Source organism: Salvelinus sp. IW2-2015, linkage group LG2 (genome assembly GCF_002910315.2).
Source record: "Salvelinus sp. IW2-2015 linkage group LG2, ASM291031v2, whole genome shotgun sequence".
NCBI lineage: Eukaryota > Metazoa > Chordata > Actinopteri > Salmoniformes > Salmonidae > Salvelinus > Salvelinus sp. IW2-2015.
In genome coordinates, this window is record NC_036839.1 from 5,246,219 (window position 1) to 5,274,159 (window position 27,941).

The following is a 27,941-nucleotide window of genomic DNA, read 5'->3' on the forward strand; positions in this document are numbered from 1 at the left end:
AACTATGACATCATAACCAACAAAAACGGGTCACAAGTCCTGCAGCTCTGTCACACCCTGGGAATGTACATAGTCAATGGTAGGCTTCGAGGGGACTCCTATGGTAGGTACACCTATAACTCAACCTAGCGTCTCTCAGAGCGTTCAGTTAGCCCACCGACACCCCTATCAGATCACAGCAAAATCACAGTCTACTTGAACAGAGCAATACTCAATCATGAGGCATCAAAGCCAAAGGAACTGAGTAATATTAAGAAATGCTATAGATGGAAGGAATGTAGTGTGGAAACCTACCAAAAAACTATTAGGCAACAACAAATTCAATCCCTTTTAGACAACTTCCTGGACAAAACATTCCACTGTAATAGTGAAGGTGTGAACTTGGCAGTAGAACATCAAAACAATATATTTGACGTCTCAGTGTCCCTGTCAAATCTAAGAATTTCAAACAGAAAACCGAAGAAAATGAACAACAATGATAAATGGTTTGATGCAAAAACCAAAGAAAGAAACAGAGAAACCTGTCCATCGAAAAACATATAGACCCAGAAAACCTGAGTCTATGCCTTCACTATGGTGAATCATTAAAACAATACAGAAATACACTACGGAAAAAGAAGGAACAGCACGTCAGAAATCAGATCAATGCAATGAAGAATCCAAACTCTAACCACTTCTGGGAAAATGTGAAAACACTAAACAACACAAATAATTATCTATCCAAAATGAAGATGTATCCATCCAATCTTTTTGGCTCTATAACAAAGAACAAACAGCAAAAAGATATACCGCTGAAGTCGGAAGTTTACATGCACCTTAGCCAAATATATTTAAAATCAGTTTTTCACAATTCCTGACATTTTAATCCGAGTAAAATTCCCTGTCTTAGGTCAGTTAGGATCACCACTTTATTTTAAGAATGTGAAATGTCAGAATAATAGTAGAGAGAAGGATTTATTTCAGCTTTTATTTCTTTCATCACATTCCCAGTGGGTCAGAAGTTTACATACACTCAATTAGTATTTAGTAGCATTACTTTTTTWTTWTTTTTTATTTTAATTTCACCCCTTTTCTCCCCAATTTTCGTGGTATCCAATCGCTAGTAATTACAATCTTGTCTCATCGCTACAACTCCCGTACGGGCTCGGGAGAGACGAAGGTCGAAAGCCGTGCGTCCTCCGAAGCACAACCCAACCAAGCCGCACTGCTTCATAACACAGCGCGCCTCCAACCCGGAAGCCAGCCGCACCAATGAAACACCGTGCACCTGGCCCCCTTGGTTAGCGAGCACTGCGCGATGAGACAAGGATATCCCTACCGGCTAAACCCTCCCTAACCCGGGCGACGTTAGGCCAATTGTGCGTCGCCCCACGGACCCCCCGGTCGCGGCTGGCTGCGACAGAGCCTGGGCGTAAACCCAGAGACTCTGGTGGCGCAGCTAGCAATGCGATGCAGTGCCCTAGACCACTGCGCCACCAGGTAGGCCCCATAGTAGCATTACCTTTCAATTGTTTAACTTGGGTCAAACGTTTCAGGTAGTCCCCTACAAGCTTCCCACAATAAGTTGGGTGAATTTTGGCCCATATCTCCTGACATAGCTTGTGTAACTGAGTCAGGTTTGTAGGCCTCCTTTAACGCACACGCTTTTTCAGTTCTGCCCACACATTTTCTATGGGATTGAGGTCAGGGCTTTGTGATGGCCACTCCAATACCTCGACTTTGTTGTCCTTAAGCCATTTTGCCACAACTTTGGAAGTATGCTTGGGGTCATTGTCCATTTGGAAGACCCATTTGTGAAAAAGCATTAACTTCCTGACTGATGTCTTGAGATGTTGCTTAAATATATCCACATCATTTTCCTACCTCATGATGCCATCTATTTTGTGAAGTGCACCAGTCCCTCCTGCAGCGAAGCACCCCCACAACATGATGCTGCCACTCCAGTGCTTCACTGTTGGGATGGTGTTCCCTTTTTCCTCCCAAAATAACGATGGTCATTATGGCCAAACAGTTCTATTTTTGTTTCATCAGACCAATGGACATTTCTCCAAAAACTTCAATCTTTGTCCCCATGTGCAGTTGCAAACCGTAGTCTGGCTTTTTTTATGGTGGTTTTGGAGCAGTTGCTTCTTCCTTGCTGAGCGGCCTTTCAGGTTCTGTCAATATAGGACTCGTTTTACTGTGGATACTTTTGTAGCTGTTTCCTCCAGCATCTTTACTGGGTCCTTTGCTGTTGTTCTGGGATTTATTTGCACTTTTCGCACCAAAGTACGTTCATCTCTAGGAGACAGAATGCGTCTCCTACCTGAGCGGTATGACGGCTGAGCGGTCCCATGGTGTTTATACTTGCGTACTATTGTTTGTACAGATGAACGTGGTAACTTCAGGCATTTGGAAATTGCTCCCAAGGATGAACCAGACTTGTGGAGGTCTCCAATTTTTTATCTGAGGTCTTGGTTGATTTCTTTTAATTTTTACCATGATGTCAAGCAAAGAGCCACTGAGTTTGAAGGTAGGCCTTGAAATACATTCACAGGTACACCTCCAATTGACTAAAATTATGTCAATTAGCCTAGCTGAAGCTTCTAAAGCCATGACATAATTTTATGGAATTTCCCAAGCTGTTTAAAGGCACAGTCAACTTGGTGTATGTAAACTTCTGACCCACTGGAATTGTGACACAGTGAAATAATCTGTCTGTAAGCAATTGTTGGAAAAATGACTTGTGTCATGGACAAAGTAGATGTCCTAACCGACTTGCCAAATCTATAGTTTGTTAACAAGAAATTTGTGGAGTGGTTGAAAAACAAGTTTTAATGACTCCAACTTAAGTGTATGTAAACTTCCGACTTCTTTTGTACATGATCAAATACAAATCTTAGAATCAACTATTAAAGACTACCAGAACCCACTGGATTATCCAATTACCTTGAATGAACAGGACAAAATAAAAACCCTCCAACCCAAAAAGGCCTGTGGTGTTGATGGTATCCTCAATGAAATTATAAAATATACAGACAACAAATTCCAAATGGCCATACTTAAACTCTTTAACATCATCCTTACCTCTGACATCTTCCCCAATATTTGGAACCAAGGACTGATCACCCCAATCCACAAAAGTGGAGACAAATTTGACCCCAATAACTAACGTGGAATATACGTCAACAGCAACCTTGGGAAAATCCTCAGAATTATCATTAACAGCAGACTCATACATTTTCTCAGTGAAAACAATGTACTGAGTAAATGTAAAATTAGCTTTTTACAAAATTATCGTACGACAGACCACGTATTCACCCTGCACACCCTAATTGACAAACAAACAAAAAAACAAAAAAAAGCCATTGACTCAAAGGGTCTGCTATACAAATTGATGGAAAGTGGTGTACACAAACAACACGTGTGCGGCTAAAATTGGCAAGAAAAAACACACATTTCTTCCCACATGGCATTGGCGTGAGACAGGGATGCAGCTTAAGCCCCACCCTCTTCAACATATCGACGAATTGGCGAGGGCACTAGAACAGTCTGCGAACCCCGCCTCACCCTACTAGAATCTGAAGTCAAATGTCTACTGTTTGCTAATGATCTGGTGCTTCAGTCACCAACCAAGGAGGGCCTACAGCAGCACCTAGATCTTCTGCACAGGTTCTGCCAGACCTGGGCCCTGACAGCAAATCTCAGTAAGACCAAAAGAATGGTGTTCCAATAAAGGTCCAGTCGCCAGGACCACAAATACAAATTCTATCTCGACACCGTTGCCCTAGAGCACACAAAAAAAGCTATACATACCTTGACCTAAACATCAGCACCACAGGTAACTTCCACAAAGCTGTGAACGATCTGAGAGACAAGGCAAGAAGGGCCTTCTATGCCATCAAAATGAACATAAAATTCGACATACCAATTAGGATCTGGTTAAAAATACCTGAATCAGTTATAGAACGCATTGCCCTTTATGGTTGTGAGGTCTGGGGTCTGCTCACCAACCAAGAATTCACAAAATGGGACAAACACCAATTGAGACTTTGCATGCAGAATTCTGCAAAAAAATATCCTCTGTGTACACTATAAAACACCAAATAATGCATGCAGAGCAGAATCAGGCCGATAACCGCTAATTATCAAAATCCAGAAAATATATGCTAAATTCTACAGCCACCTAAAAGGATTCCCAAACCTTCCATAATAAAGCCATCACCTACAGAGAGATGAACCTGGAGAAGAGTACCCTAAGCAAGCTGGTCCTGGGGCTCTGTTCACAAACACAAACAGACCCCACAGAGCCCCAGGACAGCAACACAATTAGACCCAAACAAATCATGAGAAAACAAAAAGATAATAACTTGACACATTGGAAAGAATTAACAAAAAAACGGAGCAAACGGAGCAAATAAAAAAACGGAGGCACTGTTTGGTCCTAAACAGAGAGTACACAGTGGCAGAATACCTGACCACTGTGACTGACCCAAACTTAAGGAAAGCTTTGACGATGTACAGACTCAGTGAGCATAGCCTTGCTATTGAGAAAGGCCGCAGTAGACCTGGCTGTCAAGAGAAGACAGGCTATGTGCACACTGCCCACAAAATGAGGTGGAAACTGAGCTGCACTTCTTAACCTCCTGCAAAATGTATTATCATATTAGAGACACATATTTCCCTCAGATTACACAGATCGACAAAGAATTTAAAAACAAACACCATTTTGATAAACTCCCATGTCTAATGGGTGAAATACCACATTGTATCATCACAGCAGCACGATTTGTGACCTGTTTGTCACAAGAAAAAGGCAACCAGTGAAGAACAAACACCATTGTTAATACAACCCATGTCTATTTATTTTCCCTTTTGTACTTTAACCATTTGCACATCGTTATGACACTGTATATATACTGTACATAATATGACATTTGAAATGTCTTTATTCTTTTGGAACTTCTGTGAGAGTAATGTTTACTGTTCATTTCTATTGTTTATTTCACTTTTGTATATGATCTGCTTCACTTGCTTTGGCAATGTTAACATATGTCTCCCATGCCAATAAAGCACATTGAATTGAGAAAGAGCAAAACCTTTCTATGTTTACTATTCATGGTTGACCCACCATTTCTTCATTATATCCGTTTTTTTGGACTGGATTCCACATTTCTTAATGACATTTAACTGTGACACAATAAAAGTAAAGCCTTGTTCACCTTCGGAGGTGGGTTCTCCAGATACTGTGATCACAACATGGAAAATCAAGTATATTTTCTATTCTATTCTTTATCTGATTATAATGTGTATTTGACAGAGCCTATACAGGAGCTCCAGGGGACCATTTGTGTTCCTAGGGACATCAGCAGCCCTATCACATCTGATGAAGAGTACCTCAGCCCACTGGAGGAAGGCATGGACTTTGGAAGCCCAGAGCCCAGGAAGATAATTGACACTCGATTCAAGGAGCCTCCTGCCTTCCAGGTGAGACTCTATAACGCTGGTTCTCTGGTGCATATCACCTGGCTTTCGTTGACTTTCCATTATACTGTAGGACCTTGATGTGGTAAACTTGGGGCAAGGGATCAGTTTGGTATTTTGCAACTATATTTTGTTAAAAAAAATGTATTGGTATTGCAATACACTGGAAATTGATTGAATCTATAAATTGCTTCTAACTAAATCTGAAGGCACTGCGTATGGTGATTCACCTCACCCAGCATGCATTGGATGTTCCAAATAGTGTAGTTTACATTTTAATAAGTTACAGCATGGAAATTAGTCTGTGTTCTCTGCTCCAATTTCAAAATGGCCCATCATCCTTTTTAACAGGTAACTATGAATGATCAAGCGGTCATTGAAGGGCAACAGGTCACCATGTCTGTCCGAATAAGTGGGCAGCCCAAACCCATGCTTTATTGGTAGGTTTCCTGACTCCATCAAATCCTCAACTCATTCCTATTTGTTTAATGTGGAACTGACAGCATTTTAGCCAGATGAAATCTTATTAAAATCTGTTCATATACACCACCAGGAAGAATATGACACTTTAACAAAAACAATTTTTGAGAAGCTTTCATAAATTCATAGAATTTTTGGGAATGACGTATAGTAAGGCATTTGTGAAAATTCTACAGCAATATAGAGTGGGAAAGCGGCCGTACGTTTGCAAAATCAATAGACACTGCAGTAAATAAAACTGAATAAAAACATCTGTCCAGGACAGGAGTCCACGCAGACCGGTTGTAACGTCAGGAGAATGATGGGTATGGTGTCAGGCGCAGAGAGTAGAAGTTTCACGGGAAAAAACGCTTTAATGTCCACAGTAAACAGGAACAGGTACAAAAATGGGTGAAGCCAAAACACAGGCGCAAACACAACCCAAGACCACTGTTACATAAACCGGACAGCGAAAACCCAAAATCAACAATACACCTCCTACGTACAATAACAACAAGCCCGCACAAACACAAGCGGGCTAAACGAACTTAAATAGTACCCATCCCAAATACCCAACATGGAACAGGTGAAACCAATTAGACAAAAACAAACGAAAAGGAAAAAGGGATCGTTGGCAGCTAGTAGACCGGCGACGACGACCGCCGAGCGCCACCCGAACAGGAAGGGGAGCCACCTTCGGTGATATTCGTGACACCGGTGCCATAGCCATAGCCAATCAGAGCTATAGTACGCCTATATGCAAAGAAGCCATTTGCCGCACGGGCCTGCCATCATTCACTTTGAACTGGACTGGAAAGTCACGCTGTTGCAGTAGCAACAGATCATTAGAACGCATTCGCCCGAAAGCCACAAAATGCACCTAAATGGATTTCTGCATTTATGTGAATACCACTGCAGTCCTCTTACATTTGGAAACTTCACAAACAACCATGAAAAGGTATGCTCTCTCTCCTTCAGTTACCTATGCACGTTAACAACAAAAAGATCAAAAACAAATGCTAGCCAGAGCGAGATCAGCTAAAATATAACAAGGGAACATTAGAGATTTCAAACTTTTTCAGCTAGTTGGCTGTCAAAATTGCACTGATAAACAATTGGGAATAGTAGCCTGCTCGTTGTTCTGCAGCTTGCCTGCCAATGCATGAATGTACCAACCCACGTTTTGACAACTGAATGGGAACTTGCCTGCCTGCCCACCCATTTGCTCGATGCCAAATACATTTGATTGACAACTAAGAGATATGCTAACTGTGTATAACAGTCATTCAAGTTCAGCGTAGCAAGCTAGCCATATCTTGCTAGCTAACCAAACACCACACCTGCAGTGTCTCTAGCTGTAGCCAACGAAAAACGATATGAGGGGGAAAAGTCGGTCACTCACCCACTCCTCCAATGACATGACATCCTCCCAGCAGCTAGGTAGCTAGCTAGCTAGCTAACGTTAGGTGGCATCTTTTTAGCTTGATAAATAAATAGCTAGTTACATACATAAATACTCTAGCTCAGGGGTGTCAAACTCAATCAGTGCACGGGCCATATAAAAAAATAAAAAACTCGCGGACCAGACATAGCCTATTTGTTTTGTTTTTTAATGTGCAACTGCGACCCAAACTGGCCATTGTTTTATTATGAATAAATATGGCCCTGAGCCTACAGAGTGGCGCAGCGGTCAAAGGCACTGCGTTGAGGCATCACTACAGACCCGGGTTCGATCCCAGGCTGTGACACATCTGGCCGTGACCGGGAGACCAATAGGGCGGTGCACAATTGGCCCAGCGTTGTTAGGGCCTGGGGGGCTTTACTTTCGTCATTGCGTTTTAGCAACTCCTAGTGGGGGCCAGTGCGTCTGCAGGCTGACTTTGGTCGTCAATTGAACGATGTTTCCTCCAACACATTGGTGCGGGTGGGTGTTAAGAAGAGCGGTTTGGCGGACCAATGCCAAATCTTTTCCATCTCCTGAATAGGTGTTGTCGTGCCCTTTTTCATGACTGTCTTGTTGTGTTTGGACCATAACAGTTTGTTGGTGATGTGGACACCAAGGAACTTGAAGCTCTCAACCTGCTCCGCTACAGCCTCGTCGATGAGAATGGGGGCGTGCTCGGCCCTCCTTTTCCTGTAGTCTACGATCATCTCTGTTTTCTTGATCACGTTGAGGGAGAGGCTGCTATCCTGACACCACACTGCCAGGTCTCTGACCTCCTCCCTATAGGCTGTCTCATCGTTGTCTGTGATTAGGCCTACCACTGTTGTGTCGTCGGCAACACTGTTGTGTTATCTGTCCTGGATCCCCCACTCTACTACTCCCTTGGATTCCACCCCGGACCTGCTTACCCTGTCTCAAACCCTCTCGCTCCAGCCTCAGCCTCCGCACCTGATCTCCAGCAACCCTCCCGAGCATCCCCTGACCTGCACTCCATCTTCCCCCTGTAAATAAATACCTTGGTTACTTCATCCCAGTTTCCTCGTCTGAGTCTGCTCTTGGATTTCCCTGTTCCACTCCGCGTAACAGTACGATCTGGCCAAGAACCCAGCAGACTCTCGCTGGCCAAGGCGCCCTGCTCGAGCAACATGACCAAGCCCTGAAAGCCCTTCTGGAGCACATCAAGGAGTTTTCACCGGAGACTGTCTGACCTACAGGGTCGAACCTTCGCCCATAGCTCACAACCAGTCCCAAGTCCTTCTTCTCCTCCCCGAGAGCCATTTGTTCCGACTCCCGAGCACTACGATGGCAACCTCGGAGCTTGCAGAGCCTTTTTAGTACAATGTTCACTACTATTTGAGCAACAGCCCTACTCTTATGCTAGCGAACAGGGCAATATTTCCTTTCCTGGGCCACGGCGGTGTGGGAGAGACAGTCCCCCATCTGCTTCTCCTACTCCAGATTCAAGGAGGAGATGAAGAAAGTCTTCGACCACCCAGTCCGCGGTAAGGATGCCGCTAAACGACACTTGTCCCTCCGTCAAGGCCCCCATAGTGTTGCTGAGATGGCATGTGAGGTTTGCACCCTCGCCTCAGAGTGGCTGGAATGAGGAGGCCCTTCAGGGAGCATTCTGGAACGGGCTCACTGAGACCCTCAAGGGTGAGTTGGTGTCCAGGGATGAGCCTGATAGACTTGATGAACTCATCTCTCTCGCTATCCGCATCGACTACCGTCTCCGTGAGCGTCGGAGGGAGAGGGTAGATAAGGTTGCATGTACCATAACATCTGCTTCAGTGCCTTGCTCTCCTTCTCCGACTGCATCCCATCCCCAGGCTCGTCCAGATCCTGAACCCATGCAGCTCGGCCGCGGCCCGTCTCTCTCCAGAGGACAGGCAGCGACGAATCTGCACTAGGAGCTGCCTATACTGTGGCCAGGTTGGTCAATTTTTCTCCTTGTTCCCTGTGTCCAGCAAAAGAGGGGGCTCAGCAGTAGTGGGGGATATACTGTTGAACCAAATCGCCTGCCCATCTTCCCCCAGACCCCTGCTTGAAGGAAACCTTGTGTGGTGGAGCCAGGCTTTTCCTCTGTCTGTTCTCATCGATTCGGGCGCCGACGAGAACTTCCTGGACCGGGGTGTCGTTAACCATTTGGGCCTGGACACTGTTCCACTCGATTCACATCTTGATGCCAGCGCTATCAATGGAAAGCTCCTCGCCCGTGTCTGTGAGAGAACCATCCCTGTCATCCTGCGTCTTTCTGGAAATCACCAGGAAAATATCAGTTTCCACATAATCGACTGTCCTTACTCTCCCCTAGTTCTTGGCCATCCATGGTTAAAGCTACACAACCCACAGGTTGACTGAACCGCCAGAAAGGTAACCAGTTGGGATTCATTTTGTCACTATAATTGTTTACATTCTGCCCTTCCCCCTGCCTTGTCTGTGCCTCAGTTCATTCCAGAACCTCCGGAGCTGTCATCAGTTCCTACCGAGTATCACAATCTTGTCTTCAGCAAGCACCACGCCCTGTTGCTTCCGCCTCATCGGCCATACGACTGCGCCATTGACCTCCAGCCTGGAGCTCCTCTCCCCAGTAGCCAGTTGTTTAACCTCTCTCTTCCCGAGCAAGAGGCTATGGAGAGTTACATCCAGGATTCTCTGGCTGCAGGACTTATCAAGCCATCTTTCTCCTCGGTGGGTGCTGGGTTTTTCTTTGTGAAGAAGAAGGATAGGTCACTGAGGCCATGCATGGACTTCCGTGGACTGAATAATATCACTGTTAAGAAGTACCCCTTGCCACTCATCCGTTCTGCTTTTKCCCCCCTCCATGGTGCCACGGTGTTTACCAAACTCGACCTCCGGAATGCCTACCACCTTGTCTGCATAAGAGAGGGGGACGAGTGGAAAACTGCGTTCAACACACCACCGGGTCACTTTGAGTATTTGGTAATGCTTTTTGGTCTTACTAACACCCCTGATGTTTTCCAGAACTAGTCAATGACGTGCTAAGGGATGTGATTGGACGATTCGTTTTTGTCTGTTTAGATTACATCCTGATTTTTTCAAGGACCCTGAGGCTCACCAGCAACACAGTCACCAAGTTCTTCAACGGCTGTTGGAGAATAAGCTTTTTGTTAAAGCTGAAAAATGTGAGTTCCATGCTGCCACAGTGTCTTTCCTGTGTTATATTATTGCACAGGGACAGTTACGTATGGACCCCGCCAAGGTCATGGCAGTCACAGAGTGGCCTGCGCCCTCCAACCTGAAGCAGCTACAGCGTTTCCTGGGGTTTGCACATTTTTACAGATGTTTCATCCGCAGCTACAGCCGTCTAGCAGCACCTCTCACCACTCTCACCTCCACTCCGTTCCACTGGACTCCTGAGGCAGAGGCAGCTTTCCTGGAACTCAAGCGTCGCTTCACCTCCGCTCCGGTCCTTACTCAGCCCGTCCCAGAACTCTAGTTCATCGTGGAGGTGGACTCCACTGACACCGTCGTAGGTGCTGTTCTGTCTCAACGTTCCCCCTCTGATCAGAATGTTCACCCATGTTCGTTCTTTTCCCGTAAGCTCTCACCTGCTGAGAGGAACTTTGACATCGGTAACCAGAAACTCCTGGCAGTTAAGCTGGCTCTGGAGGAATGGCGTCACTGACTGAAGGGCACTGTAACCCCCTTCATCGTGTGGACTGACCATAAAAACCATCCAGACCGCCAAACGTCTGACCTCCCTGCAAGCCAGGTGGGCCTTGTTCTTCGGTAGATTCAATTTCACACTCACTTATCGCCCTGGTTCGAAGAATACCAAGCCTGAAGCCCTCTCTCGCCAGTTCACCACCGACAACACGGGTACCAAGCCAGAAGCCATTGTGCCATCCACCTGCATTGTTGCCGTCGTCACCTGGGAGATCAAGTCTCTTATCCTCCAGGCTCAGCAGAACCAGGCTGACCCTGGTAACGATCCTAGTAATGCTCTGTTTGTTCCAGATTGTGTTCGCTCTGATGTTCTTCAGTGGTGCCATTCTACCCACCTCACCTGTCACCATGGTATGAAACGGACCATCGCCTTCCTGCGTCAGCGCTTTTGGTGGCCCACCATGGAGAGAGATGTCTGGGAGTGTGTCTCAGCCTGTACGGTTTGTGCCCGGAACAAAACCTTCACTAAACCCACTTCCAGTCTGCTCCGCCCTCTTCCTATACCCAGTCGCCCCTGGTCACACATAGCTCTGGACTTCATCACTGGCCTTCCCCCCATCTAACGGTAACTCCGTCATCCTCACCATTATTGACAGGTTTTCCAAAATGGCTCACTTCATTCCGCTCTCCAAGCTACCGTCCTCCAGAGAGACTGCGGACCTGTTAGTATCCCATGTATTTCGTCTACATGCATCCCCACTAACATTGTTTCCGACAGAGGACCCCAGTTTACCTCCTAGGTATGGAGATCCTTCTGTTCAGCTCTTGGTATCAATGTCAGTCTTTCTTCTGGATATCACCCCCAGACCAACGGCCAGAACGAACGGGCCAACCAAGAGATGGAGACTGCCCTACGCTGGGTGACTTCTGCTAACCCTTCCTCCTGGAGCACTCAGATACCCTGGGTTGAATATGTCCACAATACCCTCACCAACACCTCATCAGGTATGTCACCCTTCGAGTGCGCTCTGGGTTACCACCCCCCCCTTGTTCCCCGCCCAAGAGGTTGAGGTTGCGGTTCCCTCTGTCCAGGACCATCTGCACTGTTGTCACCGTACCTGGAGGAAGGCCTGTGCTGAGGACCCAGTCCCAAGCCAACCGTCGCCGGGCCTCAGCTCCAGTCTATACCCAGGGTCAAAAGGTATGGCTCTCATTGAAGGTAGCATCAAAGAAACTTTCCCCCCGCTTCATTGGTCCCTTTGAAATCGACCGTGTCATTAACCCCTCTGCTGTGCACCTGAAACTCCCAGACTCACTTATGATCCACCCCACCTTCCATGTGTCCCTGATTAAACCTGTCTCCTCCTGCAGCAGCTCCTCCAGCCCCTCGGCTCATACCGTCTGGCGGCTTGTGGATGTGCGCCGTCGGGGTTGCGGCTGGCAGTACCTGGTGGACTGGGAGGGATACGGGCCTGAGGAGCGCTGCTGGGTGCCTCCCAGTCCGTCTGTTTCCCTGCCTGACGCTGTTTTCCTATCTACTACAGTTCTGCCTGCTCTGACTCTGGTCTTTGTCTCCTGTTCCACGTCTCATCAACCTGTTACTCTGTCCTGGATCCCCCACTCTACTTCTCCCTTGGATTCCCCCCGGACCTGCTTACCCTATCTCAACCCCTCTCACTCCATCCAGCCTCAGCACCTGATGTCCAGCAACCCGCCTGAGCTTCCCCTGACCTGGACTCCATCTTCCAATAAATACCTTGGTTACTTCATCACAGTTTCTTCGTCTGAGTCTGTTCTTTGGTTCCCCTGTTCCCCTCCGTGTAACAGACTGTGGCATGTGTCTGTACACTTTCCCTCTGCTGCGTGCTTCTGTCTCCTATTCGGCCTTTAAGCCTTGTGTTAGACACATGCACTAGCCTATTAGCCACGTAATGACTGACTTGTGATCATTGCCCTTGCTAGTTTGATTGTATTGACATTCCTAGTCTTACAGTATTTTTTTTCAAAATATTGAATCATTGAAACTGAAACGGTGTGGGTGGCGGCAGCAAACAATCTACCAGGCCAGCTGTGATTTACAACCTGATAGCAATATGTTTTGGACTACCAAGAAATGTAAATTATATTATTATTGCTGAATTATGTTAATCTTGCATTGAACATCTATTCTGTCAACAATGCCTTACTGTACGTCATGGAATTTTGAGTCAAATAGAAGCTATTTTCAAAACCTCTTATCAAGTTGTTCCTTAAGCATAAACTGGGAATTTGATATTTTTGACTGATATTATGATTGTCTTTTTGTTTCATATGTGCAAAGTAGTTAAAACGCTATCAGTTCCACTTTAAGCCTGCTGTAACATATAAGGGATATTGTTAATATTGAGAAACACTAGTCACACATATCTTGTCATTAGTGTTTTGTGCATGCTCCACGTTGTCAAGGTTCACATTGGCAAGACAATGGTTGCTAGGTTTCTGTAATACATTTACATGTTACCTTTATGAAACCAATGTACTGTAGTTCACAGTACATTGTAATACATCTGGAAACATTGCAAAACGTAGAACTCTCCCTTGGTTCAGGCTGAGGGACAGGATGACGATAAAGACAGACTTGCGCCACACCGTGTGTGAGACTGAGGACGGCACTTTTGAAATGACCATCAACTCACCTCAGAAGTTGGACACAGGAGTGTACACCTGCAAGATCATCAACGAGTATGGAACAAAGCAATGTGAATGCAAACTGGAAGTGAAAGGTACAGTACAGTAATTGGTTGTGTTTTCTATTTCCAATTCCTCTCTTTGCTGTAAGTCAATCACATAATACATAACATTGGATAACAATTTGTGTKAGCTACTGTATGTACAGTTGAAGTAGAAAGTTTACATACACTTAGGTTGGAGTCATTAAAACTCGTTTTTCAACCACTCCACAAGTTTCTTGTTAACAAACTATAGTTTTGGCAAGTTGGTTAGGACATCTACTTTATGCATGAAACAAGTAATTTTTCCAACAATTGTTTACAGGCAGATTATTTAACTTATAATTCACTGTATCACAATTCCAGTGGGTCAGAAGTTTACATACACTAAGTTGACTGTGCCTTTAAACAGCTTGGAAAATTCCAGAAAATGAATGTCATAGCTTTAGAAGCTTCTGTTAGGCTAATTGACATCAGTTCAGTCAATTGGAGGTGTTTTTTAAAAGTTACTTCACCTTTATATAACCAGGTAGGCCAGTTGAGAACAAGTTCTCATTTACAACTGTGATCTGGCCAAGATAAAGCAAAGCAGTGCGACAATAACAACACAGAGTTACACATGGAATAAACAAATGTACAGTCAATAACACAATAGAAAGTAATCTATATACAGTGTGTGCAAATGAGGTTAGGGAGGTAAGGCAATAGATAGGCCGTAGTGGCGAAGTAATTACAATTTGGCAATTAACACAGCGATTGGTGTGCAGAAGATGAATGTGCAAGTCGAGATACTGGGGTGCAAAGGAGCAAAAAAATGAATAACAATATGGGGATGAGGTAGTTGGATGGGCTATTTACAGATGGGCTATGTACAGGTGCAATGATCTGTGAGCTGCTCTGACAGCTGATGCTTAAAGTTAGTGAGGGAGATATGAGTCTCCAGCTTCAGTGCTTTTTGCAATTCGTTCCAGTCCATTGGCAGCAGAGAACTGGAAGGAAAGGCGGCCAAAGGAGGAGTTGATTTTGGGGGTGACCAGTGAAATATACCTGCTGGAGCGTCTACTACGGGTGGATGCTGCTATGGTGACCAGTGAGCTGAGATAAGGCGGGGATTTACCTAGCAAAGACTTATCGATGACCTGGAGCCAGTGGGTTTGGCAACGAATATGAAGCGAGGGTCAGCCAACGAGAGCATACAGGTCGCAGTGGTGGGTAGTATATAGGGATTTGGTGACAAAACGGATGGCACTGTGAAAGACTAGATCCAATTTGTTGAATAGAGTGTTGGAGGCTATTTTGTAAATGACATCGCCGAAGTCAAGGATCGGTAGGATAGTCAGTTTTACGAGGGTTTGTTTGGCAGCATGAGTGAAGGATGCTTTGTTGTGAACTGGAACTGGCTGTAAGAACTGGTAATCTAGTGTGTTCGGAAGAGAGAGTAAAAGGAGCAGGTTTCTGGGAGCGGAAGAATAGATTCAAGGCATAATATACAGACAAGGGTATGGTAGGATGTGAATCCAGTGGAGGTAAACCTAGGCATTGAGTGACGATGAGAGAGGTTTTGTCTCTAGAGACACCATTTAAACCAGGTGAGGTCACCGCATGTGTGGGAGGTGGAACAAAAGGGCTAGCTAAGGCATATTGTGCAGGCCTGGAGGCTCTACAGTGAAATAAGACAATAATCACTAACCAAAACAGCAATGGACAAGGCATATTGAAATTGGGAAGAGGCATGCGCAGCCGAGTGATCATAGAGACCAGTGAGTAGCTAGGCGAGCTGCAGACATGCGATTCAGACAGCTAGCGGGCCGGGGCTGGCAGAAGGGCCTTAGGGGGACGTCGTGATGAAAGTGTTTGTTGTAGCCCCCTCGGACTGTAACGTTGGCAGACCAGTTGTGATGGATCAGCAGTGCTCCGTGTAGGTAGTAAAAGGGTCCAGGCCAATTAGCAAAATAGGTATTGTAGCCTAAGAAATTGGCTGATGAACCTCTTCAGCTAACTGTCCGATATGCTCTAGAAAGCTAGCGGATGGGCCTTCAGGGTTCGTCGCGACGGAGGAGCCTGTTGAAACCCCCTTGGGCGGATTACGTCGGTAAACCAGTCGTGATGGATCGGCGGGGCTCCATGTCAGCAGTAAAAGGGGTCCAGGACAATTGGCAAAATAGGTATTGTAGCCCAATGAGTGGCTGATGGACAACCTCAGCTAGCCGGGAGATGGGCCTAGCACGAGGCTAGTTCCCGGCCAACTGGTGCTTGCTTCAGGACGTTAGCCAGGAGTAGCCACTCGGATAGCAGCTAGCTAGCTGCGCTGATCCAGATGAAAAGGTTCAGAGCTTGCAGTAGGAATCCAGAAATATGGAGATTTGGTGGATAAAAAGCAGTCCAGTATGCTCTGGGTTGAATCGCGCTGTGCAAACTGGCAGGAGTTGACTAGGCTAAGGTTAGCAGATGACCGCTAACAGTGGCTAACTGACTACTAGCTAGCAGCTAGTTAGCTGGCTAGCCACTGTTGGGGGGTTCCGGTTCGTGTGACTGGACAGTCCAGCAGGCATCGGCTGTGTAGCCGAGTGATCATAGGGTCCAATAAGCAACACTAGATGAGACAGGGAACAGTTCAGTAGTCGATTACTACGTTGAGCGAGCGGGAGACACGGCGTTCAGGGAGCTAGCAGATGGATCATCACTAAACATCCACGACGCAGAGGCCGGTTCAGAGCACATCAGCCGAGTTACATCAGCAGACCAGCTGCTGGAGCCCCGTGATGGATCGGCGGGGCTCCGTGTCGACAAAGGGTCCAGGCCAATTGGCAAGAGAAGTGTTGTAGTTGGTGTACTTCGTTTGCTAGCTGGGAGATGGGCCTAGCTAGAGGCTAACTGGTGCATGCTTCTGGACAAGGGCGTTAGCCACAATAGCAACTAGCTAACTGCCAAGATCCGGTGTAATGGTCCAGAGCTTGCGGCAGGAATCCGGTGATGTAGTGGAATGTACCTGTGGATGTATTTCAAGGCCTACCTTCAAACTCAGTGCCTCTTTGCTTGAGAAAATCAAAAGAATTGAGCCAAGACCTCAGAAAAAAATTGTAGACGTCTACAAGTCTGGTTCATCCTTGGGAGCAATTTCCAAATGCCTGAAGGTACCACATTCATCTGTACAAACAATAGTACGCAAGGAAAAACACCATGGGACCACTCAGCTCCTAGAGATGAACGTACTTTGGTGCAAAAAGTGCAAATCAATCCCAGAACAACAGCAAAGGACCTTGTGAGATGCTGGAGGAAACCGGTACAAAAGTATCTATATCCACAGTAAAACTAATCCTATATTGACGTAACCTGAAAGGCCGCTCAGGAAGGAAGAAGCCACTGGTTCAAAACCGCCATAAAAAAAGCCAGACTACCGTTTGCAACTGCACATGGGGACAAAGATCGTACTTTTTGGAGAAATGTCCTCTGGTCTGATGAAACAAAAATAGAACTGTTTGACCATAATGACCATCGTTATGTTTGGAGGGAAATGGGGGAAGATTGCAAGCCCAAGAACACCATCCCAACCGTGAAGAACGGGGTGGCAGCATCATGTTGTGGGGGTGCTTTGCTGCAGGAGGGACTGGTGCACTTCACAAAATAGATGGTATCATGAGGTAGGAAAATGATGTGGATAAATTGAAGCAACATCTCAAAACATCAGTCAAGAAGTTAAAGCTTGGTCTCAAATGCGTCTTCCAAATGGACAATGACCCCAAGCATTCTTCCAAAGTTGTGGCAAAATGGCTTAAGGACAACAAAGTCAATGTATTGGAGTGGCCATCACAAAGCCCTGACCTCAATCCCATATAAAATGTATGGGCAGAACTGAAAAAGCGTGTGCGAGCAAGGAGGCATACAAACCTGACTCAGTTACACCAGCTCTGTCAGGAGGAATGGGCCAAAATTCACCCAACTTATTGTGGGAAGCTTGTGGGGGGCTACCTGAAACGTTTGACCCAAGTTAAACTATTTAAAGGTAATGCTACTAAATACTAATTGAGTGTATGTAAACGTCTGACCCACTGGGAATGTGATGAAAGAAATAAAAGCTGAAATAAATCATTCTCTCTACTATTATTCTGACATTTCACATTCTTAAAATAAAGTGGTGATCCTAACTGATCTAAGACAGGGAATTTTTACTAGGATTATATGTCAGGAATTGTGAAAAACTGAGTTTAAATGTATTTGGCTAAGGTGTATGTAAACTTCAGACTTCAACTGTACATACAATGCCTTATAACGTTGATTGTCATGCATTATGATACACTTATAATGTTACAACATTGACTATAAACATAGTAATACGTGTAGTAATAAGCTATAAACTCATGTCATTCATTACAACATCCTTTATAATGTTATATAGATCATTGACTATAATGCCTTATTAGACTAAAATGCATGACGTATTATTCCCCCGCTTTGAAAACRCAGGTGATATTTAAAATACCTTAGTAAATATAACTCTGCGACTGACCGATGACGAACATGAAACAGGGTTGACAGAATATTAACTCCTGTCCTGTGCATCCCCTAGTGCCCCCGGTGGAGCCAGGCCTCACCATCATCCGTCCAGTGAAGGACATTACGGCGGATGCCGGCGAGACAGTCATGTTTGAGTGCCACGTAATTGGACCACTGGACACGGATGTTGATTGGCTGGCAGATGGGAAGCTGATCCAGCCGGCTCTGCTCAACTGCAAAATGCATTTTGATGGGAAGAGGTGCAGGCTGCTCCTCAACTCAGTGCATGAGGATGACAGCGGCATGTACACGTGCAAGCTGACCTCGGCCAAAGGTGAACTCTTAACTGCACTGTCACCCGCTTCACTTGTTCTCTTCATCTCTGAGGTCTTGCAAGAAGAGTCATGCTCTTCATTTTCATTCATGTTGGTAGAATAACCAAACGTTTCCTCTTTTTTTTAAACACACTTTTAATCTTGGTATATCATTAGGTTATATACATATACACTATATAGATGAATAAATGTGTAGTTAAGAACATCAACTTCCCAGAATCAAATTGTTGCTCTTGAAATAAGTTGAATGACCATTGAATTCATAAAACCGGTATTGTACTTTTTTTTTGCTTTCTTCTCCTTTTCAACTTCATTTTCAAGTTCGTTGCTTTACTTTGGCCTTGTTTCGTTTTAGAGGAACTGACCTCGAGTGGCCAACTCAAAGTCATTCCCTCCGTCGAGCCCCTATTCACCCGTAAACTGGACGTCTTAGAGGTGATCGAGGGCCGTAACGCCCGCTTTGACTGCAAGGTCAGCGGAACACCACCTCCCAGAGTCAGCTGGGGACATTTCGGTAGGAGAACCATTTTCATTATGTTCACCTAGCCTGGTCCCAGATCTGTTTGTGCTATGTAGCCAAACATGACAATAACCATAGGAGGACAAACAGCCATTGTCTCCATAGTGATTTTATTGGCCAAAACCTTATAATTGTGCACACTGCAAACAAGTATAATGGTAGTACTATGTAACAATGTGTACCTGCACTGTCAATGTAGATATAAATATACAGCACAACACAGATTTGGGACCAGGCTAGTTTACCACCAAATTAGCTCTTATTGCTATTCTAGAGCATATAGTAGTTTACACGGTTGTTCAGGGTCAATGTAATCATGTATGGAACCGTATATTTACATCTACATTGACAGTGCAGGTGCGCATTGTTACATTACTAATGTTATACTTGTTTGCAGCATGTACAATTTGAAGGTTTTGCAAATTAAATCGCTATGGAGACGATGTCTGTATGTCCTCTTCTCTCCTCAGACCATACACTGGTAGAGAGCGACGATGTGCGCATCTTACAAGAGGGAGGTCGTCACTCCCTCATCATCTCTCATGTCACCAATGAGGACGAGGGCTTTTACACGGTCATCGCTCGCAATCCACATGGCGAYGCCGAGAGCTCCGCTGAGCTCTATGTCCAGGAGCCCAGACCTGCTATCTCATCTCAAATGTAGGAACACACTTACCACCTACAGTCCTCACCATACAGATTTAGGATCTTCATTTGATCACTCTTTTGTTGCTGAGAATTTTCCTGCAGTGCAGGAAATGCAAATTTGTAGTGTATCAACGTTTAAAAAGGCGATGACACTTTACATTAAGTTGTCCCTATTACTATGTAACTAACACAGTAATAACTTAACAATATAGTAGTTACATAGGTTTTACTATGTAATTACATGGTAATAGGGTTGTTGAGGAATCAGTTATTACACAATTGGAACAAGGAATGCGTAATTACACATTCAGTTGTTGGTTATTCCACAGTTGTAACTACTGATGTTATTAATCCCCTAAGGTCGATGTCCGAGCCCCCATGAAATCGAATTACCATAATACAAAATTCCCCATAAAAATCTGTCCGTTTAAGGTAGAGATGTTTTTTTCTTCATAGGATACATCTAAATCCACCGCATCTGCTTATGCCGCACTTCCAAATCTGTGGTGAAAGGTGACAGAGCTAGAGTGGTGTTTGTCAGACCAAGAGACAAAATCGTCTGTAGCTCCGAACCCTCTATGGAAAGATGAGACGGTCACGAACACGACGGTATTCTCCGTTTTGATATACGACCTCCGCAAGTGTTAGGAGACTCGTCTGAAGTCAGTTCAGCCAATCTGCCGACTTCTGTCTGTAGCGTCCAAACCGCTTGGGCTATACACTCTCACGAACATGTTTTGCTCTAGAATGCCCACAGGCTTCACAAAACTCATCTGAAGGTCCCCCGGTACTAAAATGAATGGAAGTACAGTATATATGGAGACTGTTTAATGCCAAAAATATGGGGTTAAATACATATTTTAAAAAATGTTTTCTGATCTTTCTTATATCTCTCGTATATAGCGGAGAAACTTCAAAAACAAACTTATTTTGGGGGGACTATCTGTTCCATGCAGTGAATCTGTTATTCAATGCGTTTGTATGGGGCTAATAGCAGTAAGACCAAAAATGATTTATCAAATATTTTTTTTAGATATGTTTTTATGCTTCAAGGGGCTTAGACACGGCTTAGACTCTGACGGGATAAACATTTGAAAGTCATGTGTGAATTACCATGTTAATAAGTCAAACCAAAATATGACCTTATTATATATAACTACAAGGTGTCACTACCATCGAATCCACATGCAAATCCACATGCAATACCAGGGTTGATTAATAGGCCAGGACCTTGTAACAACAATAGTAACTGTTATTAGCTACCGGTCATTTTCAGTTAATTTATTCCTATGTTATGACCTGGCTCAAAGGCCATACCGAATCAAGTGTAATGTAAGAACAATGTACTTACATAGGATATACTCGTAATTCTCATGTAGCTACTCAGGATCAAGCAACTTAATGTAAAGTGAAACCCAGTAGGGTGTAACCTCTATAATTACTATGTGGTTACAATGTAACAACCTTTGCAGACAATGGGCTAACCAGGAGAAATTAAGAGACAGGAGAACATTACATGTAACCCTTTAGGTTACATTATACACAAAAGGGAAACAGTCTTTGAGTAAAACGACACTGAGACTCAAACCTTCCCTTAGAGGAAAAGAAAAATACTAACTTTTAGATGCAAGTGAGAGCAACGGACAGCTGAAGGAAATCCAGGAAAACATAGATAAAATGCTTTGAATGATCACGAACACAAACAATCTGTTAAAAATGTAGATTTGCTTGAAAGGAATGTAGTCTATCGTGCCAGATATGCATATACAGGGCGGAGTGTGGACGAAAAGACAACAACATGGACCTTCTGGAAACAATGGTGCAAACTTTAGAAGATGAACTGGATCAGCTAGAAAACAGATCGAGACAAAATAATATGAGAATATTGTCCCTACCGGAAGATGAGGGAAAACAGGGGACCTTTCCATCTACGTGATTAAGCTGATATCGGAGGAACTTGGCGTGGATGTATCCCCAGAGGATCAGGAGTGGGCATGAAGGAGAAAAACGCTAAATACCCTTGCATGGTAACCTTTTAAGATGTGGAACTATCAGACCAAAGTCAACATTCTGAGGGCACATGGGGAAAAGGAGATCAAGGTCCAGGGCCAGTCCATTCGATTCTTCCAGGACCTGTCTTCCAGGCTGAGAAAAAGCGCAAGCAATCCATTCCGATCAGACATTCACTGGAGGAAAAAAAAGTCTCAACTCCAATTCCCGGCAGTACTGTGGGTATGGAAGGGAACACAGAGAATGGAGTTCACAAGCGCTAATGAAGCCCTGAACAGGCTGCAGCAAACCTTTTCAGTTTAAAGAGAGCCCGGTGCCTTGAGGAGCGATAGAGGTAAAACAGATAAGCACAATAGGCTACAGACAGTGATGCCTAAGACCAGTTTATCATAAATTGAGACAATATTCCTTCCCCCTCCTCACACAACAATCTAGACTATTGTCCACAAGTAACTGTTCTTCTCTAGGAAGTAATGCCAGAAATAGCCGATGCCAGTGAAATGCATGGTACATTAGGGCTGTCCCCGACTAAAAAAATAAATATTGGTCAACCGAGAGTCGATTGGTTGAAACTTGAAAAAGTGTATTTTTCCATATACAGTGCATTGCAAAAGTATTCATCCCCCTTGGCATTTTTCCTATTTTGTTGCATTACAACCTGTAATTAAAAATGATTTTTATTTAATTGGATTTCATGTAAAGGACATAAACAAAATAGTCCAAATTGGTGAAGTGAAATTCCCAAAAATTACATGTTTAAACAAATTCTAAAAAAAATGTAAACAGAAAAGTGGTGCGTGCAAATGAAGCCCCTAAATAAGATCTGGTGCAACCAATTACCTTCAGAAGTCACATAATTAGTTAAATAAAGTCCACCTGTGTGCAATCTAAGTGTCACATGATCTCAGTGTATATACACCTGTCCTGAAATGTCCCAGAGTCTGCCACACCACTAAGCAAGAGGCAACACCAAGCAAGAGGCAATATGAAGACCAAGGAGCTCTCCAAACAGGTCAGGGACAAAGTTGCTCCAGCTGCTTCAAGTTGGATGGGTTCCGCTAGTGTACAGCAATCTTTAAGTCATACCACAGATTCTCAATTGGATTGAGGTCTGGGCTTTGACTAGGCCATTCCAAGACATTTAAATGTTTCCCCTTAAACCACTCGAGTGTTGCTTTAGCAGTATGCTTAGGGTCATTGTCCTGCTGGAAGGTGAACCTCCGTCCCAGTCTCAAATCTCTGGAAGACTAAAACAGGTTTCCCTCAAATGTCCCTGTATTTAGCGGCATCCATCATTGCTTTAATTCTGACCAGTTTCCCAGTCCCTGCCGATGAAAAACATCCCCACAACATGATGCTGCCACCACATGCTTCACTGTGGTGATGGTATTCTCGGGGTGATGAGAGGTGTTGGGTTTGCGCCAGACAGCGTTTTCCTTGGTCTTCATATTGCCGCTTGCTTGGTGATGCCTCTTGCTTGGTGGTGTTGCAGACTCTGGGGCATTTCAGAACAGGTGTATATATACTGAGATCATGTGACAGATCATGTGACACTTAGATTGCACACAGGTGGACTTTATTTAACTAATTATGTGACTTGTGAAGGTAATTGGTTGCACCAGATCTTATTTAGGGGCTTCATTGCAAAGGGGGTGAATACATATGCACGCACCACTTTTCCGTTTTTAATTATTTAGAATTTTTTTATACAAGTTCTTTTTTTATTTCACTACACCAATTTGGACTATTTTGTGTATGTCCTTCACATGAAATCCAAATAAAAATCCATTTAAATTACAGGTTGTAATGAAACAAAATAGGAAAAAACGCCAAGGGGGTGAATAATTTTGCAAGACACTGTATGCTTCTTCTAACCCATCGCTGTCTACTGCATATAATAATACCATTGAATTCTATCTTTACATTAATATACACTGCTCAAAAAAATAAAGGGAACACTAAAATAACATATCCTAGATCTGAATGAATGAAATATTCTTATTAACTACTTTTTTCTTTACATAGTTGAATGTGCTGACAACAAAATCACACAAAAATTATTAATGGAAATCAAATGTATCAACCCATGGAGGTCTGGATTTGGAGTCACACTAAAAATTAAAGTGGAAAACCACACTACAGGCTGATCCAACTTTGATGTAATGTCCTTAAAACAAGTCAAAATGAGGCTCAGTAGTGTGTGTGGCTTCCACGTGCCTGTATGACCTCCCTACAACGCCTGGGCATGCTCCTGATGAGGTGGCGGATGGTCTCCTGAGGGATCTCCTCCCAGACCCGGACTAAAGCATCCGCCAACTCCTGGACAGTCTGTAGTGCGACGTGGCGTTGGTGGATGGARCGAGACATGATGTCCCAGATGTGGTCAATTGGATTCAGGTCTGGGGAACGGGCGGGCCAGTCCATAGCATCAATGCCTTCCCTTTTGCAGGAACTGCTGACACACTCCAGCCACATGAGGTCTAGCATTGTCTTGCATTAGGAGGAACCCAGGGCCAACCGCACCAGCATATGGTCTCACAAGGGGTCTGAGGATCTCATCTCGGTACCTAATGGCAGTCAGGCTACCTCTGGCGAGCACATGGAGAGCTGTGCGGCCCCCAAAGAAATGCCACCCAACCAATGACTGACCCACCGCCAAACCGGTCATGCTGGAGGATGTTGCAGGCAGCGAAACGTTCTCCACGGCGTCTCCAGACTCTGTCACGTCTGTCACATGTGCTCAGTGTGAACCTGCTTTCATCTGTGAAGAGCACAGGGCGCCAGTGGCGAATTTGCCAATCTTGGGTTTCTCTGACAAATGCCAAACGTCCTGCACGGTGTTGGCCTGTAAGCACAACCCCCACCTGTGGACGTCGGGCCCTCATACCACCCTCATAGAGTCTGTTTCTGACCGTTTGAGCAGACACAGCACATTTGTGGCCTGCTGGAGGTCATTTTGCAGGGCTCTGGCAGTGCTCCTCCTTGCACAAAGGCGGAGGTAGCGGTCTTGCTGCTGGGTTGTTGCCCTCCTACGGCCTCCTCCACGTCTCCTGATGTACTGGCCTGTCTCCTGGTAGCGCCTCCATGCTCTGGACACTACGCTGACAGACACAGCAAACCTTCTTGCCACAGCTCGCATTGATGTGCCATCCTGGTCTCATGCTACCACTAGAGTGAAAGCACCGCCAGCATTCAAAAGTGACCAAAACATCATCCAGGAAGCATAGGAACTGAGAAGTGGTCTGTGGTCACCACCTGCAGAACAACTCCTTTATTGGGGGTGTCTTGTTAATTGCCTATAATTTCCACCTGTTGTCTATTCCATTTGCACAACAGCATGTGAAATTTATTGTCAATCAGTGTTGCTTCCTAAGTGGACAGTTTGATTTCACAGAAGTGTGATTGACTTGGAGTTACATTGTGTTGTTTAAGTGTTCCCTTTATTTTTTTGAGCAGTGTATATCATTAATAAGTCCAAAAATTGATGTAGCAACTACAGATTGCCCCTTTAAGTCTATCAAATGTGTGCACGTTTGATAATGTCTCCGTTAGTCTTATGGATAAAAAAAATTATCAGCATGAATTAGATTGAGCAATAAAAGCCCCACTTTTATTCCATAGGCTGGGATCTGCACTATGCAGCTGTTGCAGAGCGCATTTTTCACTGGCTGTCGACTGGTTTCAAAAACAATGATTGATAGGCAGCTTAAACTTCTTGAATTCAACCATTCTTGGGTTCAAATACACATTTAGATTTGTGAACAGCCATCCACAACAACCACAATCCGTAACGCGCAAATAGCTAAATGAAAGAGCAGCAGTGTGATTCAAATCAATGCGCTATGTAGATATCAATAATAAGTGATATCCTTACCGCTGTAGACTACACAACTTGCTGTCATCCTTACCTCCAAGCGTTTATTCAAGTTGCGTAATCTTGGGAATGCCGACAGCAGTCGCACCATTGGAAGACATAGCTTGGACTGTAGCCCACAAAAGCCTATTCCTGCTCTTTTCCCGCCGATCCATCAAACACATTTGTAGTATCATCATAGTGGTCTCTGACTTGTGGTCAGACTTACTGGGGTGGAACAAACTTGAATGTGCGCCTTTTTTCAATGCTGATTTAAATGGCATTGAGAAAATAGAGAAGTGCAAACAACAACAAAAAATCCTCAAACATCCTTTCTGAATTTAAAAGTAATCCTCAGAGTAATCATCAAGTCTTTCAAAAGTATCTGTAATCTGATTTACATTACCAGCAAAAAATATTGTAAATCAGATTACAGTTACCTTTTTTTGTAATTGCTTACATGTAATCCGTTACTCCCCAACCCTGCATGTGGATTTGATGGTTGTGGCACCGTGTGTGTAGTTTGATGACCAAACAAAATATGACATTGTTATAACATGTAACAATGTCATATTTTGGTTTGAGTTATTAACATGGTAATTCACAGGTGACTTTCAAACGTGTAATTAAAAAATATTAGTTACATAGTAGCTAGAGCAAGAGAATGTGTAATAATATCAGTATTTACACATGTGGAATAACCTTCAGCAAGTGAATGCGTAATTACACATTCCTTGTTCCAATTGTGTAACAAATGATTCCGGAACAACCCTATTAACATGTAATTACATAGTAAAACCTATGTAACTACTGTTTACACAGTTATTACTGTGTTAGTTGCATAGTAAAAGGGGCAACTTAATGCAAAGTGTTACCAAAAAGGCTTCTAAAGTTTGTAATTTCCGCTTTAAAATGTCAGACTCCAACCATAATTATGCATTAAATATAATCCACATAATAATTCACATTTCCTGTTGCTACAGGATTATTTCCCTGCTGTAGCAAAGTGGGTCAAATTAAGATCCTTCATCTGCATTCGGAAAGTATTCAGACCCCTTGACCTTTTCCACATTTTGTTACGTTAGTCTTATTCTAAAATTGATGACATTGTTTTTTTCCCTCATCAAACTACACACAATACCCCACAATGACAAAGTTAAACCTGGTTTTAGACATTTTTGGAAATGTCTAAATTATAAAAAACTGAAACATCACATTTACTTAAGTATTCAGACCCTTTACTCAGTACTTTGTTGAAGCACCTTTGGCAGTGATTACAGCCTCAAGTTTTCTTGGGTATGACGCTACAAGCTTGGCACACCTGTATTTGGGAAGTTTCTCCCATTCTTCTCTGCAGATCCTCTCAAGCTCTGTCAGGTTGTAAGGGGAGCGTTGCTGCACTGCTATTTTCAGGTCTCTCCAGAGATGTTCGATCGGGTTCAAGTCTGTCACGTTCGTTGTAACGAGGAGACCAAGGCGCAGCGTGATTTGAATACATTCTTCTTTTATAAACGAAGAACATGAAGAACACTAAACAAACAAACAAACGTGAAGCTAATATAACGAGTGCTGACATGCAACGACACATAGACAATAACCCACAAAATCTAAATGGAAAATGGCAACCTAAATAGGATCCCCAATCAGAGACAACGATAAACAGCTTCCTCTGATTGGGAACCAATTCAGGCCACCATAGACCTACATACATAGACATACAAAATCCCCATAGATAAACAAAAACCCTAGACAAGACAAAAACACACATACCCACCCACGTCACACGTGACATCATCAGACCAAAGAATCTTGTTTCTCAAGGTCTGAGAGTCCTTTACGTGTCTTTTGGCAAACTCCAAGCAGGCTGGCATGTTCCTTTTACTGAGGAGTGGCTTCTGTCAACCACTCTACAGTACCATAAAGGCCTGATAAGTGGAGTACTGCAGAGATGGTTGTTCTTCTGGAAGGTTCTCCCATCTCCACAGATGAGCTCTGTCAGAGTGACCATTGGGTTCTTGGTCACCTCCCTGACCAAGGCCCTTCTCCCCCAATTGCTCAGGCTGGGCGGCCAGCTCTAGGAAGAGTCTTGGTGGTTCCAAACTTCTTCCACTTAATAATGATGGAGGCCACTGTGTTCTTGGGTTCCTTCAATGCTGCAGAAATGTTTTGGTACACTTCCCCAGATCTGTGCCTCAACACAATATTATCTCGGAGCTCTATGGACAATTCCATTGACCTCATGGCTTGGTTTTCGCTCTGACGTGCAATCTCAAATGTGGGACCTTCTATAGACCGGTGTGTGCCTTATCAAATCATGTCCAATCATTTGAATTTACCACAGGTTGACTCCAATCAAGTTGGAGAAACATCTTAAGGA

General features: G+C 44.2%; 1 protein-coding gene across 1 annotated transcript in view; it reads left to right on the forward strand.

Moving 5' to 3' along the window:
* spegb (striated muscle enriched protein kinase b) overlaps positions 1–27,941 on the forward strand; it is a 112,230-nt gene that overhangs the window by 40,497 nt on the left and 43,792 nt on the right. The window contains exons 7-12 of the mRNA XM_024000746.2: positions 5,300–5,466; positions 5,815–5,903; positions 13,583–13,758; positions 18,272–18,532; positions 18,889–19,047; positions 19,524–19,713. Coding sequence (XP_023856514.1) covers positions 5,300–5,466; positions 5,815–5,903; positions 13,583–13,758; positions 18,272–18,532; positions 18,889–19,047; positions 19,524–19,713 — 1,042 coding nt within the window. The remainder of the gene's footprint in view (positions 1–5,299; positions 5,467–5,814; positions 5,904–13,582; positions 13,759–18,271; positions 18,533–18,888; positions 19,048–19,523; positions 19,714–27,941) is intronic.